Raw genomic sequence first — 13,450 nt, forward strand, 5'->3', positions numbered from 1 at the left:
TACATTTTCAAGAAAGAAAGAGCTGGATCATGTCAAGGGTTGATGTTGGGAAACACATATGAAACCTGGAGGTCACATTAGTTCCAGAGGTGCTGATGTGAGAGACAAAACATGTTAGTGAATGCAAATGACCAGTTTGGATTCATTTATTCAACTTAAACAGAGAGCAGAATTTCCTCTGGGTCATAGTCTGCTCTTGAAAAGTGTAGAATAGGCTCATTAATCTGATAGTCTATCCTCCAGCAAACATTACTGTCGTAAGCGACAATATTAGTAAATAAAGGAAAGCAATATCTCCTGTTTCCAACCAATGAATGATCTAGGTAATTTCCTCTTATACAATAAATGAAGAATATTAAATGTGTATATACATGTGTGTATATGTGTGTATACATATATATATGTTTGACCTTCACCATACATTTTAAAAATTAAATTGTAGTATTTATTGATGCTTTCCTGATCTTTGCTAGAAATAATTGCTCTTTATTATACTTTTGGGAGAATATATCTGTGTAACCCTCTTTTGAGAATTGACAATGTAAAATTCTCACAGAACAAAGGATCTCACCAAAAACATGTTTTATTTCACTTTTAGTCTCTGGGTTCTGGTATAACATACATGCTGAGTTTTAGCACATTTTTAGTAAATTTGCTTTGCTTAAAGCTATTAGTTAGAATTACATATAGACAATTAGTCATGCATTAAGTTTCACCTGTAGAGAGAACTGAATACTATTTTAAAATAAGAATAACTCGAGTTGCAAGAAACGGAAACAACCCACAGAGCACTGTCATAGCCAGTTGGCGCTTCATTACATCTTTCCACAATTACTTAGAATTCACTGGATGAAACATTTGCTACAAATCATCGCTAATGCAGCATCTTAAATAACCTCAAAATGAGCCGGTACATTTCTATTAAACGGCCTTAATGAACAATTTAAGAAGTAAAATACTCCACTATGTTATAATGTATTTTTTCTCCCTCTTCACGTTATTTATGTTGTTGATTTTTTTTTTAGTACTAATTTTCACAACTAGGAGAGCGCTGATAATAGAAAAATTTCTCCAGAGAATTCTGGTGACCCCAAGATCTCACTGGCCAGTGCAAGATTTTTGTGGGTGCTTTATACAGTAAACTTTTCTCTCCATTTCAAATGTTTTCAGCACTTTTTTAGGAGGACTGCTGATTGTTTGCTCAATTATAGTAGAGATGTTTAATTCTATTTGCAACGATCAGTGACTTAAAGAAAGGTGGAAAAGCAATCACATGAAGAGCCACAGAGCTCAGTGATGTTTTAGGTTTTGCTGATGTTGTTATGTTTTCTCTTAAAATTATGTTTCCAATGTAATGATCTTTCTAGTTACATAAAATAGAAGAACAAAGCACTCTGGAGGAAGAATGGTGCTACCAGCATGCCTCCTTGGGGTTGGCAGCCTGGCTAAGTAGTTTTGCAGAGTTCTTGGGTAGAGGTAAGCCAGTTGACATAAAGAATTCAACAAACTTCCAGGGGAGCTCCAGGCCTCTTGCTTGCCTGAAGCAGAAATATGACACCCATACTGAGAAATAATGGGAGATGGCCTTGCTCCGTCACTGTAGAATATAAAGGTAAAGACGACCCTCAAATAAACCTGCAATGAATGGAAAGAGCCAAGGCCAGTAGGGGCTTGGGCAACCACAAGATGGGTCATTGTGCTGGTGTGGAAGGGGGTCCACTGTCCGGGAGGGCTGGTTGTGGTTTCGGGACAGGGAAGAAGTGAGTGTCTCAGGATCAGGGCAGTTGCTCATGCCACAACTATTGTGGCCTAGCTTTAAGATGAAGAAATGTGCTCAGCTGAAAAAGCACTTTCAGCAGATAAAAGGACCAAGGACCTTGAATTCCTTCCCCATTTGGTGTGGTGTTGTCTCATTTGGATGAATCCGTCTTACCTTCAGCCATTCCCCATTTGGTGTGGTGTTGTCTCATTTGGATGAATCCGTCTTACCTTCAGCCATTCCCCGTTTGGTGTGATGTTGTCTCATTTGGATGAATCCGTCTTACCTTCAGCCATTCCCCATTTGGTGTGGTGTTGTCTCATTTGGATGAATCCATCTTACCTTCAGTCATTCTCCGTTTGGTGTGGTGTTGTCTCATTTGGATGAATCCGTCTTACCTTCAGCCATTCCCCATTTGGTGTGGTGTTGTCTCATTTGGATGAATCCATCTTACCTTCAGTCATTCTCCGTTTGGTGTGATGTTGTCTCATTTGGATGAATCCGTCTTACCTTCAGCCATTCCCCGTTTGGTGTGATGTTGTCTCATTTGGATGAATCCGTCTTACCTTCAGCCATTCCCCATTTGGTGTGGTGGTGTCTCATTTGGATGAATCTGCCTTACCTTCAGCCATTCCCCATTTGGTGTGGTATTGTCTCATGTGGATGAATCTATCTTACCTTCAGTCATTCCCTTGATGCTGTAATTGTCTGTGCATAATCCTCTAGCAGGAACATCACTGCAGACGGCTTTTATAAAATGTCAAATAGTGTCTCTAAACTTCTAATTTTAGAGCTCCCAGAGAGGGCCAAGCCCCAAAGCAGCTCAGTCTATGTCTGGAGTCCCACTGGGGTCTTGTGAAAAAAGTTACGTACATTCTTATCTAGTATAGTTTGTATATGTTTTGCCTCCAAATCTCACATTGAACTGTGATTCCCTGTGTTGGAGGTGGGGCCTGGTGGGAGGTGTTTGGGTCATGGGGCAGATTCCTCAGAAAGGGCTTGGTGCCATCCTTGTGATGACGAGTGACTTCTTGCTCTATTAGTTTTCCTGACATTGATTGCTGAAAGCATCTTGATGCCTCCCTCTTCTCTCTCTCCCTCTGTCTTGCATCCCCTCTTGCTATCCTACTCTTCTTCACCTTCCGTCATGATTGGAAACTTCCTGAACCCCTCACCAGAAGCACATTTAACACTGATGACTAGTACTATGCTTCTCAAACATTTTTATAGTGATATTTTCTTGACACTTCTTGCATCACTGGGCTTCTCAAGTCTTTCTTTAAATATAAGTGTTGGCCACAGCTCTATCTTTAGACTCCTAATGTTTTCATTTGGCCACAATGGCCACTTAATTGTTGAAGATTCCAAAATCTATACCTCTATCTTAGTATATTTTGCTGAAATAAAGACCCTCACACCCACATGTCCCCAGGTCATATTTATGTGCACATCCCACAGGTTGCTCAGATGTAGGACTTCTGGCCCATTTTGACTCCATCTCTTCATAGTCACATCCACATGTCCCATCTATATAACCAACTTCCAAAAAGTTCTCTCTCTCCACACTCCCCTTACCTTCACCACTCTTTAAAACAATGATTTAAATCCCACTAACCAATTTTATTGCATCCGGTGTGACACCTCCCCTTCACCTTCCCAGCTGCCGACAGACAGACTTTTCTAAAACACAAATCTGTATCAGTCAATTTTCTTCACAGGAAACTCCTGCTTTCTTGAAGGCAGCCTAAATTTGCTCAGACTTCTCCACTGTTAACTCCTTTCGCTCCCTCCATATGTATGCTTTCTCCAGCAGAATGGAGTTTCCTGCCACTCTGCAAGTTTTGGCATGATTTCTGCCTCTGTGTGTTCAGAGACCCGTCTTGGTGAACACTTGTTCCTGTTCTCAGGTCCCTTCATCTAACAAGTTCTCATCTTCCTTCAAATTCAGCTCTAGTGTCAAGACCACCGAAAAGACTTCTCTGCATGTATCCACCTGTTTTTGCCTCCTGTTATGTTGCACCCTGTACACAGCACTATCATTACACTATTTCCTCCAGAGTGAGGCTCTAGTTTCATATTAGTTAACATAGTACTTCACTTAAGCCTCACAAGTAACCTAATAAGAAGAAACGCTTATGATTATGCTCGTTTTACAGATCAATAAAATGAGGGACAGAAAATGGAAAACAAAAAATTAACTAAGGCCACACACTAAGTGGCCTTTGCACCTCACAGACGCCGCGCCGCACCTCACAGACCCTGCGCCGCACCTCACAGACCCTGCGCCTCACCTCAGACCCTGCGCCTCACCTCACAGTCCCTGCGCCTCACCTCACAGACCCTGCGCCTCACCTCACAGTCCCTGCGCCTCACCTCACAGTCCCTGCGCCTCACCTCACAGACCCTGCGCCTCACCTCACAGACCCTGCGCCTCACCTCACAGTCCCTGCGCCTCACCTCACAGACCCTGCGCCGCACCTCACAGACCCTGCGCCTCACCTCAGACCCTGCGCCTCACCTCACAGTCCCTGCGCCTCACCTCACAGTCCCTGCGCCTCACCTCACAGACCCTGCGCCTCACCTCACAGACCCTGCGCCTCACCTCACAGTCCCTGCGCCTCACCTCACAGACCCTGCGCCGCACCTCACAGACCCTGCGCCTCACCTCACAGACCCTGCGCCGCACCTCACAGACCCTGCGCCTCACCTCACAGACCCTGGGCCGCACCTCACAGACCCTGGGCCTCACCTCACAGACCCTGCGCCGCACCTCACAGACCCTGCGCCTCACCTCACAGACCCTGGGCCGCACCTCACAGACCCTGGGCCGCACCTCACAGACCCTGCGCCTCACCTCAGACCCTGCGCCTCACCTCACAGACCCTGCGCCTCACCTCACAGACCCTGGGCCGCACCTCACAGACCCTGGGCCGCACCTCACAGACCCTGCGCCTCACCTCAGACCCTGCGCCTCACCTCACAGACCCTGCGCCTCACCTCACAGACCCTGCGCCTCACCTCACAGTCCCTGCGCCTCACCTCACAGACCCTGCGCCTCACCTCACAGTCCCTGCGCCTCACCTCAGACCCTGCGCCTCACCTCACAGACCCTGCGCCTCACCTCAGACCCTGCGCCTCACCTCACAGTCCCTGCGCCTCACCTCACAGACCCTGCGCCTCACCTCACAGTCCCTGCGCCTCACCTCAGACCCTGCGCCTCACCTCACAGTCCCTGCGCCTCACCTCACAGACCCTGCGCCGCACCTCACAGACCCTGCGCCTCACCTCACAGACCCTGCGCCGCACCTCACAGGCGCCGCACCTCACAGACCCTGCGCCTCACCTCAGACCCTGCGCCTCACCTCACAGTCCCTGCGCCTCACCTCACAGACCCTGCGCCGCACCTCACAGACCCTGCGCCGCACCTCACAGGCGCCGCACCTCACAGACCCTGAGCCTCACCTCAGACCCTGCGCCTCACCTCACAGTCCCTGCGCCTCACCTCACAGACCCCGCGCCGCACCTCACAGACCCCGCGCCTCACCTCACAGACCCTGCGCCGCACCTCACAGGCGCCGCACCTCGCAGGCGCCGCACCTCACAGACCCTGCGCCGCACCTCACAGACCCTGCGCCGCACCTCACAGGCGCCGCACCGCACAGACACCACGCCGCACATTTAAGCAAAGACCTGAAAGAAATGCAGGATCATGTGGCTGATTGATATCGGGCGAAAGGGATTTCTAGGCAGAAGGAAGCACAAGAGCACGATGTTGACACGTGGGCATTCCAGGTGTGTTTCAGGGAGAAGAAGGAGAACTGTGTGCCAAGCCGAGCCAGCAAGTGAAGGAACTGGGGGACCAGGGCACAGAATCGGCAGCAGGGCAGTCAGCCAGGCCTCATGTCATGTTTATCACTCTGGCTGTTATTCAGGATGGCAATCAGAAGCCATTGAAGGGTTTTGAGGAAAGGAGTGACATCATGTGCCTTCTGTTTTATAAAGGTCAGTTGTATATATGTTTTATAGGTTTTACAAGAATTCTGGCTAGTGTATCAAGTATACATTTTAAGAGGTAAGGGTAAAAGGCCATAGGAAACTATTGTTTGGAGCTGGGCTGCCCGTTTTGAGAACCCTAGCCACATGTCACTCTTGAACACATAAAACGTCACGTGTCTGCATTGAGATGGGCTCTATGTGTGAAATTCACACCAGATTTCCAAGACTTAATATGAAAAGGAAGTAAAAGACCTCAATAATTTTTAAATTTTAGTAAATGATGAAATAATATTTTGAATACTCCGAGTTAAAATACTTTTTTTTTTTTTTTTTTTTTTTTGAGACGGAGTCTCACTCTGTCGCTCTGTCGCCCAGGCTGGAGTGCAGTGGCGCGATCTCGGCTCACTGCAAGCTCTGCCTCCTGGGTTCACGCCATTCTCCTGTCTCAGCCTCTCCGAGTAGCTGGGACTACAGGCGCCCTCCACCACTCCCGGCTTTTTGTATTTTTAGTAGAGACGGGGTTTCACCATAGTCTCGATCTCCTGACCTCGTGATCCGCCCGCCTCGGCCTCCCAGAGTGCTGGGATTACAAGTGTGAGCCACCGCGCCCGGCCTAAAATACATTATTAAAAGTAACTTGGCCTGTTCCTTTTTTTCTTTTTAGTGTGGCTACCTGAAATTTGTATGTTACACACCTGGCTTGCATTATATTTCCAGAGAGAAGTGACCAGGCTCTGGATATATTTAGAATGAACAGCCAAAAGAATGAATTAAAATGAAGTTTGAAAGCATAGAGTCAAGGATGAATACAAGCTTTTTTGTCTGAGCAACTTGGAGGCTGAAGTTGACATTTTAAGATCAAGGTAAGAAGATTAAAGGACCAGATATAGGGAGAAAAATCAGAGGTTAAGTTTTGAACATGTGAAGTCAAAAACTTTTATGAATGAAAAATCTGAAAAGACAGGGCTGTATTTTATGCTCACCTCATTATCACACTTGGCCTCCACTTTTACATCAGAGAAACTTCGCATCCCCTCACAGTCTCCCCAGCTATTTTTGTCTGCTCTTGCTTTGTTGTAGAGGTGGCCTGTTACTCTCTCAACTGCAAATGCCATCCCTCTTCTCTGAGCCCTCACGGCCGAGGGTGTCACAGTCTGTGGAACAGTGAGACTACAGTGTAGCATTATGTGTGTCAGAGCCTCACAATGGTTTCTATAAAACCCTTCTGTAGGATACAGTCCACAGTTTTCTATTACTGGAGCTCAAAGGTGACCTATTAGGACAGGCAGGGCAACAGTGTGCTATGTTACTGTATGTGAAGGTCAGTCCGGTGCAGCCACAGTAGACGACATCAGAGAGGTGCAAGGAAACCCAGATTATCACGCACACAGGCCCTACTTCAGGAGGCACCACAGGCCACCTGGCTCTGAATGATTAAAGCCAGAGGAATGCGTCCTCCTGGGGTGGAAGGGCTTGGGGTGCAGAGGCAGGGCTCTGGATGGGTCAGTGTGCACGGGAAAGGCACACTCCACTCTGAGTGCTGGGACATCTCTGCAATTGCCTAGCCCTGGAAGGGGCATCACTCCCAGGCCAGTGATGTGAAAAGATGTGAAAACGTCATAATATACAGAAAATAAAAATATATGCAAAACACAGATATATTACCATCTTGATGTTTACTTTAGGCATGCCCAAGTGTCCATGAACAGAATTATAACTGTTCTTTCAGTCTCACCTGCAAAGACCGAGTATATCAAAAAACGCACACACATATACACACAAATGCACAGACAAGGAAGTACACACACAGAAAGAATTAAGGACAAGAAGCTACACAAAAGAATGCACACATAAAAGGAAGCAGATTACAAAAAGCACACACAGGGATGCACACACACATGGAAGCACAGACAGAAAAGGACACACAAAGGGATGCACACACAGGGACACACACACAGGGATGCACATACAGGGATACACACACAGGGACACACACACAGGGACGCACACAAACGGGCACACACACGGATGCACACATGGGGACACACACAAACGGTCGCACACACAGGGACGCACACACAGGGAAGCACACACAGGGACTCACATACACAGGAAAGCACAGACAGAAAAGGACACACACAGGGACACACACAGGGACGCACACACAGGAATGCACACACAGGGATGCACACACAGATGCACACACAGGGACACACACACAGGAAAGCAGAGACAGAAGAGGACACACACAAGGACGCACACACAGGAATGCACACACAGGAACTCACAGAAACAGGGAAACAGACACAGGGATGCACACACAGGGAACCCCAAAAGGCAGCACACACACGGACACACACACAGGGGAGCAAACACACAGGGACACACACACAGGAGCACACACACACGGATGTACACATGGACATAGACATAGGAACACACACAGGGACACACAAACAGGGACACACACACAGGGACACACACACAGGGAAGCAGACACAGAGGGAAGCCCACACACAGGGACGCACACACACAGGGAAGCAGACACAGAGGGAAGCACACACAGAGGAATGCACATACACACAGGGATGCACACACAGCAAATAACACACAAAAGGATGCACACACAGGGACACACACACAGGAAGCACACACAGGGACGCACACACACAGGGAAGCAGTTCCACAGTGAAGCATACACAGGGAAGCACACACACAGGGACACACACAGGGAAGCACACACACAGAGAAGCACACACACAGGGAAGCAGACACACAGGGAAGCAGACACAGAGGGAAGCACACACAGAGGAATGCACATACACACAGGGACGCACACACAGCAAATAACACACAAAAGGACGCACACACAGGGACACGTACACAGGAAGCACACACAGGGACGCACACACACAGGGAAGCAGCTCCACAGTGAAGCAATACACAGGGAAGCACACACACAGGGACACACAAAGGGAAGCACACACACAGGAAAGCACACAGGGACGCACACACACAGGGAAGCACACACACAGGGACACACACACACAGGGAAGCCACACAGGGACACACACACACAGGGAAGCACACACAGGGAAGCACACACACAGGGAAGCACACATGGGATGCGCACACACAGGGAAGCACACACACACGGACGCACACAGGGAAGCACACACTGGGATGTGCACAAACTGGGAGGCACACACACGGGGAGGCACACACTGGGATGCGCACACACAGGGAAGCACACACACAGGGAAGCACACACAGGGATGCACACACACAGGGAAGCACACACACAGGGAAGCACACACAGGGAGGCACACACACAGGGATGCACACACACAGGGACACACAAAGGGAAGCACACACACAGGGAAGCACACACACAGGGACACACACACACAGGGATGCACACACATGAACCCTACATCAAATGACACTGATTCTGTAAAGTAAGCATGAGGCTGAGAATCTGTAAAACTATTTCCAATGCTTCAAATGATGCGAATATGTAACCTCCTTTGAAAACATATATAGATAACCCTCCATTTGGATTTTTAATGTATTATCTTAATTTCCATTTTTGTTAAGAGCAGCAAAAAATATTTGCGACTATCAAGAATGGTTTGCGTCACAAGACTTTAGTAACTAAAATATATGATCTATATTTCCATTTATGTGTCTCAGTCTTTAAATGTAGTGAAATGGGTTGTAACTGAAGCTCTGATTTTGCCTCCTTGTCAACTGTGATTTAACAGTAAGGGGCCTGCTAGCTGTGGGTTAGCATGGAAATTAATTCACCTCGCAGGCACTTTCCAATGAAAAGAATTAAAACACAAGTAGTAGGCTGAATATTTAGTTCATTAGGAGCAATACTGTTTGAAATTCCTATTCTTTAGTTTTCGTGATGACTTGACTTATTTAAAATATGGTTTAAGAAAAATTGACAAAAATATTTGAATGTTTTCAGTTCACTTAATTCATGTTAATCTTATAGCAAACAAACCCCTTGATTCCTGGAGCAATTATTTGCTCATTGCAAATATTTGAGTAGATGTTAGATTATAGTTGGCATTTCAGTTTTTTAATTTAATAGACATTTTTTAGAAGAGTTCAGGTTTACAGCAACATTGAGAGGAAAGTAGATTTCCTGTGTACCCCCCTCTGCCACCAGACATTCATAGACCCGCCCTTTAGCCACGTCCCCCCACCAGAGTGGTACAGTTTTTACAGTTGATGAACCTACTTTGACAGGTTATTTTCACTCAAAGACCATAGTTTACATTAGGTTTCGTTGTTGGTGTTGGACTTTCTATAGGTTTGGAAAAATGTGTAAAGACTTGTTTCCAACCTTAGAATATCAAATAAAGTACAGGCATACCTCATTTTATGGAACTTCACTTTATTGTATTTCTCAGACATAACGCTGTTTTACGTGTTGAAGGTTTGTGGTGATACCATGTTGAGAAAGTCGAAGGTGTCATTTTCCCTCAGCATGTGCTCACTTTGTGTCTCTGTTTCATATTTTGGTAATTTTCGCAATATTTCAAACATTTTCATTGTTATTGTATCTGTCACGGTGATCTGTGATCAGTGATCTTCGATGTTACTACTGTCATTTTTTGGAAGTGCCACAAACTGCATGCATATAAAATAACAGAATTAATGAATAAATATTGAGTGTGTTTCAAATTCTCCGCCAGTCTTGCCCATTGTTGTTCCTCTTCTCCAGCCTCCAAATTCACTGTGACACAGAAGTATTGACATTAGGCCAGTTAATAACCCTCCAGTGGTCTCTAAAGTGTTCAAGTGAAAGGAAGAGTCACACATCTTTCACTCTAAATCAAAAGCTAGAAAATGATTAAGCTTAGTGAGAAAGACTTCTTTAAAACTGAGATAGGCTGAAAGCTAGGCCTCTTGTGTCAGTTAGTCAAGTTGTGAATGCAAATAAAAAATTCTTGAAGGAAATTAAAAGTGCCACTCCAGTGAACACACAAATGATAAGAAAGTCAAACAGCCTTATTGCTGATATGGACAAAGCTAATGGTCTGGATAGGAGACTAAAATAGCCAAAATCTTCCCTTAAATCAAAACCTAATCCAGAACCAAGCTCTAGTTCTCTTAAATTCAATAAAGTTTGAGAGAAGTTAAAAAGTTGAAAAAGAAAAATCTGAATCTAGGAGAGGTTGGTTCACGAGGTTTAAGGAAAGAAGTCATTTTTGTCACATGAAAGTGCGAGGTGAAGCAGCAAGTGCTGATGTAGAAGCTGCAGCAGGTTGTCCAGAAGATCCAGCTCAGATCATTGATGGAGGTGGCTGTGCTAAACAACACATCTTCAGTGAAGACCAAATGGCCTTCCGTTGGAAGAAGATATCATCTAGGATGTGAAGAACTACAAAGGAAAAGTCAATGTCTGGCTTCTAAGTTTCAAATGACATGTTGACTCTCCTGTTAGGAGTTAATGCAGATACTGATTTTAAAGTGAGGTTGGTGCTAATTTACCCTTCTAAAACTCCCGAGGCCCTCAAGGATTATGCTAAAACTACTCATCCTTTGCTCTGGAATTGAAACAACAAAGCTCAAATGACAGCATTCCTGTTTGCAGGATGATTTACTGAATATTTTAAGTGCACCATTGAGAGCTATTGCTCAGAAAAAAATTTTCAAAGGATTACTGCTCAATGACAATGCACCAAGTCACTCAACAGCCCTGATGGCTCAGTGAAGATGTATTAGGAGATTAATGTTGTTTTCATGCCTGCTAACACAAAATATCTTCTGCTGTCCATAGATCAGGGAATAATTTCAAATCTTAATATTTAAGAAGTACATTTCATAAGGCTACAGCTGTCATAGACAGTGATTTCCTTGGTGGATGTGAGCAAAATAAATTATAAACCTTGTAGAACAGATTCACCATTCTAGACGCCATGAACGGTTGTGATTCAAAGGAGGAGGTAAAATTTCAACATTGATGGGAGTTTGGGAGAAGTTAATTTCAACCCTCATGGATGACTTTGAGGGGTTTAAGACTTCAGTGGAGGAAATAACTTCACATCTGGTAGAAATAGCAAGAGAACTAGATTTAGAAGTGGAGCCTGAAGATGTGACCGAATTGTTGCAATCTCATTAGAAAACCTGAACAGAAAAATAGTTGTTTCTTATGGATGAGCAAAGAAAATGGTGTCTTGAGATGGAATCTCCTCCTGGTGAGGATGCTGTGAACATACCTTTGAAATGAAAGCAAATGATTTAGAATATTTCAGAAACTTAGTTGATAAACAGCATCAGGGTTTAAGAGGATTGACACTAATTTTGAAAGAAGTTCTACGGTGGGTTAAATGCTCTCTAGCAACATGGTATGACACAAGGAAAATTTTCATGGAAGAAAGAGTCCATTGATATGGTAAATTTCAATGTTGCCTTATTTAAAAAAATCGCCAGCCTTCAGCAATCATCACCTTGACTAGCCAGCAGGCATCTATATCAAAGAGTTGCTTCTTATGGGTGAGCAGATGAAGTGGTTTCTTGAGATGGAGTCTACTCTTGCTGAAGATGCTACGACTCTGCACAAGCAAAAAAGTAGGACACTGAAGGCTCAGATGATCATTAGCATTTTTAAGCAATAAAGTATTTTTAAGTTGTAGCATGTACAGTGTTTTCCAGACATAATGATATTGCACACTTAATGGACTACAGCATAGTGTAAACAACTTTTATATGTACTGGGAAAGCAGAAAATTTGTGTGACTCATTTGATAGCAATATTTGCTATATTGCAGTTAACCTGAAACTGAATCCATGATATATTCAAGGAATGTTTGTAGCTCCACTGTCCTAAAATCTGCACTCGCTGCACACCACCTATTCATCCCTTCATTCTCACTATTCCCTTGGCGCCTACTTATCGTGTGTGTGTGTGGGGGGGGGACAAAGGGGGAGAGGAAGAGAGAGAGCGAGAGAAAGAGTACTGTGTTTCTCTCTATGTGATGTCTTAGTAACCTCACTCACTGAAATCTCCAGATAAAATGCTAGGAGACTGGAAAATAGGAATTGGATGGTGTGGAGTTAAAAGTAGAGAACATCGATTAATCAAGAGTTACCTCAAAAAGAAAATGAAATGGGAAAAGCCTTACTTTGAATAAGTTGAGGCACAGTGGGAGGAACCGTTAAATCAGGACAGAAATAAATGGGTCTTAAGAGGTGTTTTGAATGCTTGATTTTCATGATGGAGCAATTTCAAGTGAAAAAAAATTAGCACAAGCAAATGTGTCAATGAAATTGTATTAGGAAAAAAAATCACTAATTACCAACTTGAGATCCTCCACAAGGGCTAACCCGAGAATAAAATATTACTACTTTGCTGTGCTTCACACTACCTACCTCACAACCAGAAAGGGAAATGTTTTAAAGGGACCTCCTCTGTACTCCACAGCTGAGCTTTGCTTCTGCGACTAGGGAACTGCTTGAGCTGACCTGAGTATGAGATCAAACATGAAGATAATAAATTGATTGGAAGCGGAAAACAAAACAAAACAACAATAACAACAACAAGGTAACAGTCTAACCGACTTGACATTTAGATACCTGGTTCAGCTATACAAGTTCCTAAGGATGGGATGCTTAATGATATCAAAATGATGTGACTAGAGTTCACAAAAGGAATTATAATCTGAAGCATTGACACAC

General features: G+C 44.7%; 1 protein-coding gene across 2 annotated transcripts; it reads left to right on the plus strand.

Moving 5' to 3' along the window:
• Nucleotides 1–5,446: 5,446 nt before the first annotated feature.
• Nucleotides 5,447–10,455, plus strand: LOC134736540 (filaggrin-2-like). 2 transcript variants are annotated; one of them, XM_063638481.1, is made up of 2 exons: nt 5,447–8,634; nt 8,693–10,455. In XM_063638481.1, the coding sequence occupies exons 1-2, from the start codon at nt 7,642–7,644 to the stop codon at nt 9,215–9,217; spliced, it is 1,518 nt and encodes a 505-aa protein (XP_063494551.1). In that variant the 5' UTR covers nt 5,447–7,641; the 3' UTR covers nt 9,218–10,455. The 2 variants fall into 2 exon arrangements, with proteins under 2 accessions (XP_063494551.1, XP_063494552.1); XM_063638482.1 differs by having other exon boundaries at nt 5,447–8,443; nt 8,688–10,455.
• Nucleotides 10,456–13,450: the final 2,995 nt, after the last annotated feature.

Source organism: Symphalangus syndactylus, chromosome 4 (genome assembly GCF_028878055.3).
Source record: "Symphalangus syndactylus isolate Jambi chromosome 4, NHGRI_mSymSyn1-v2.1_pri, whole genome shotgun sequence".
NCBI classification, from domain to species: Eukaryota; Metazoa; Chordata; class Mammalia; order Primates; family Hylobatidae; genus Symphalangus; species Symphalangus syndactylus.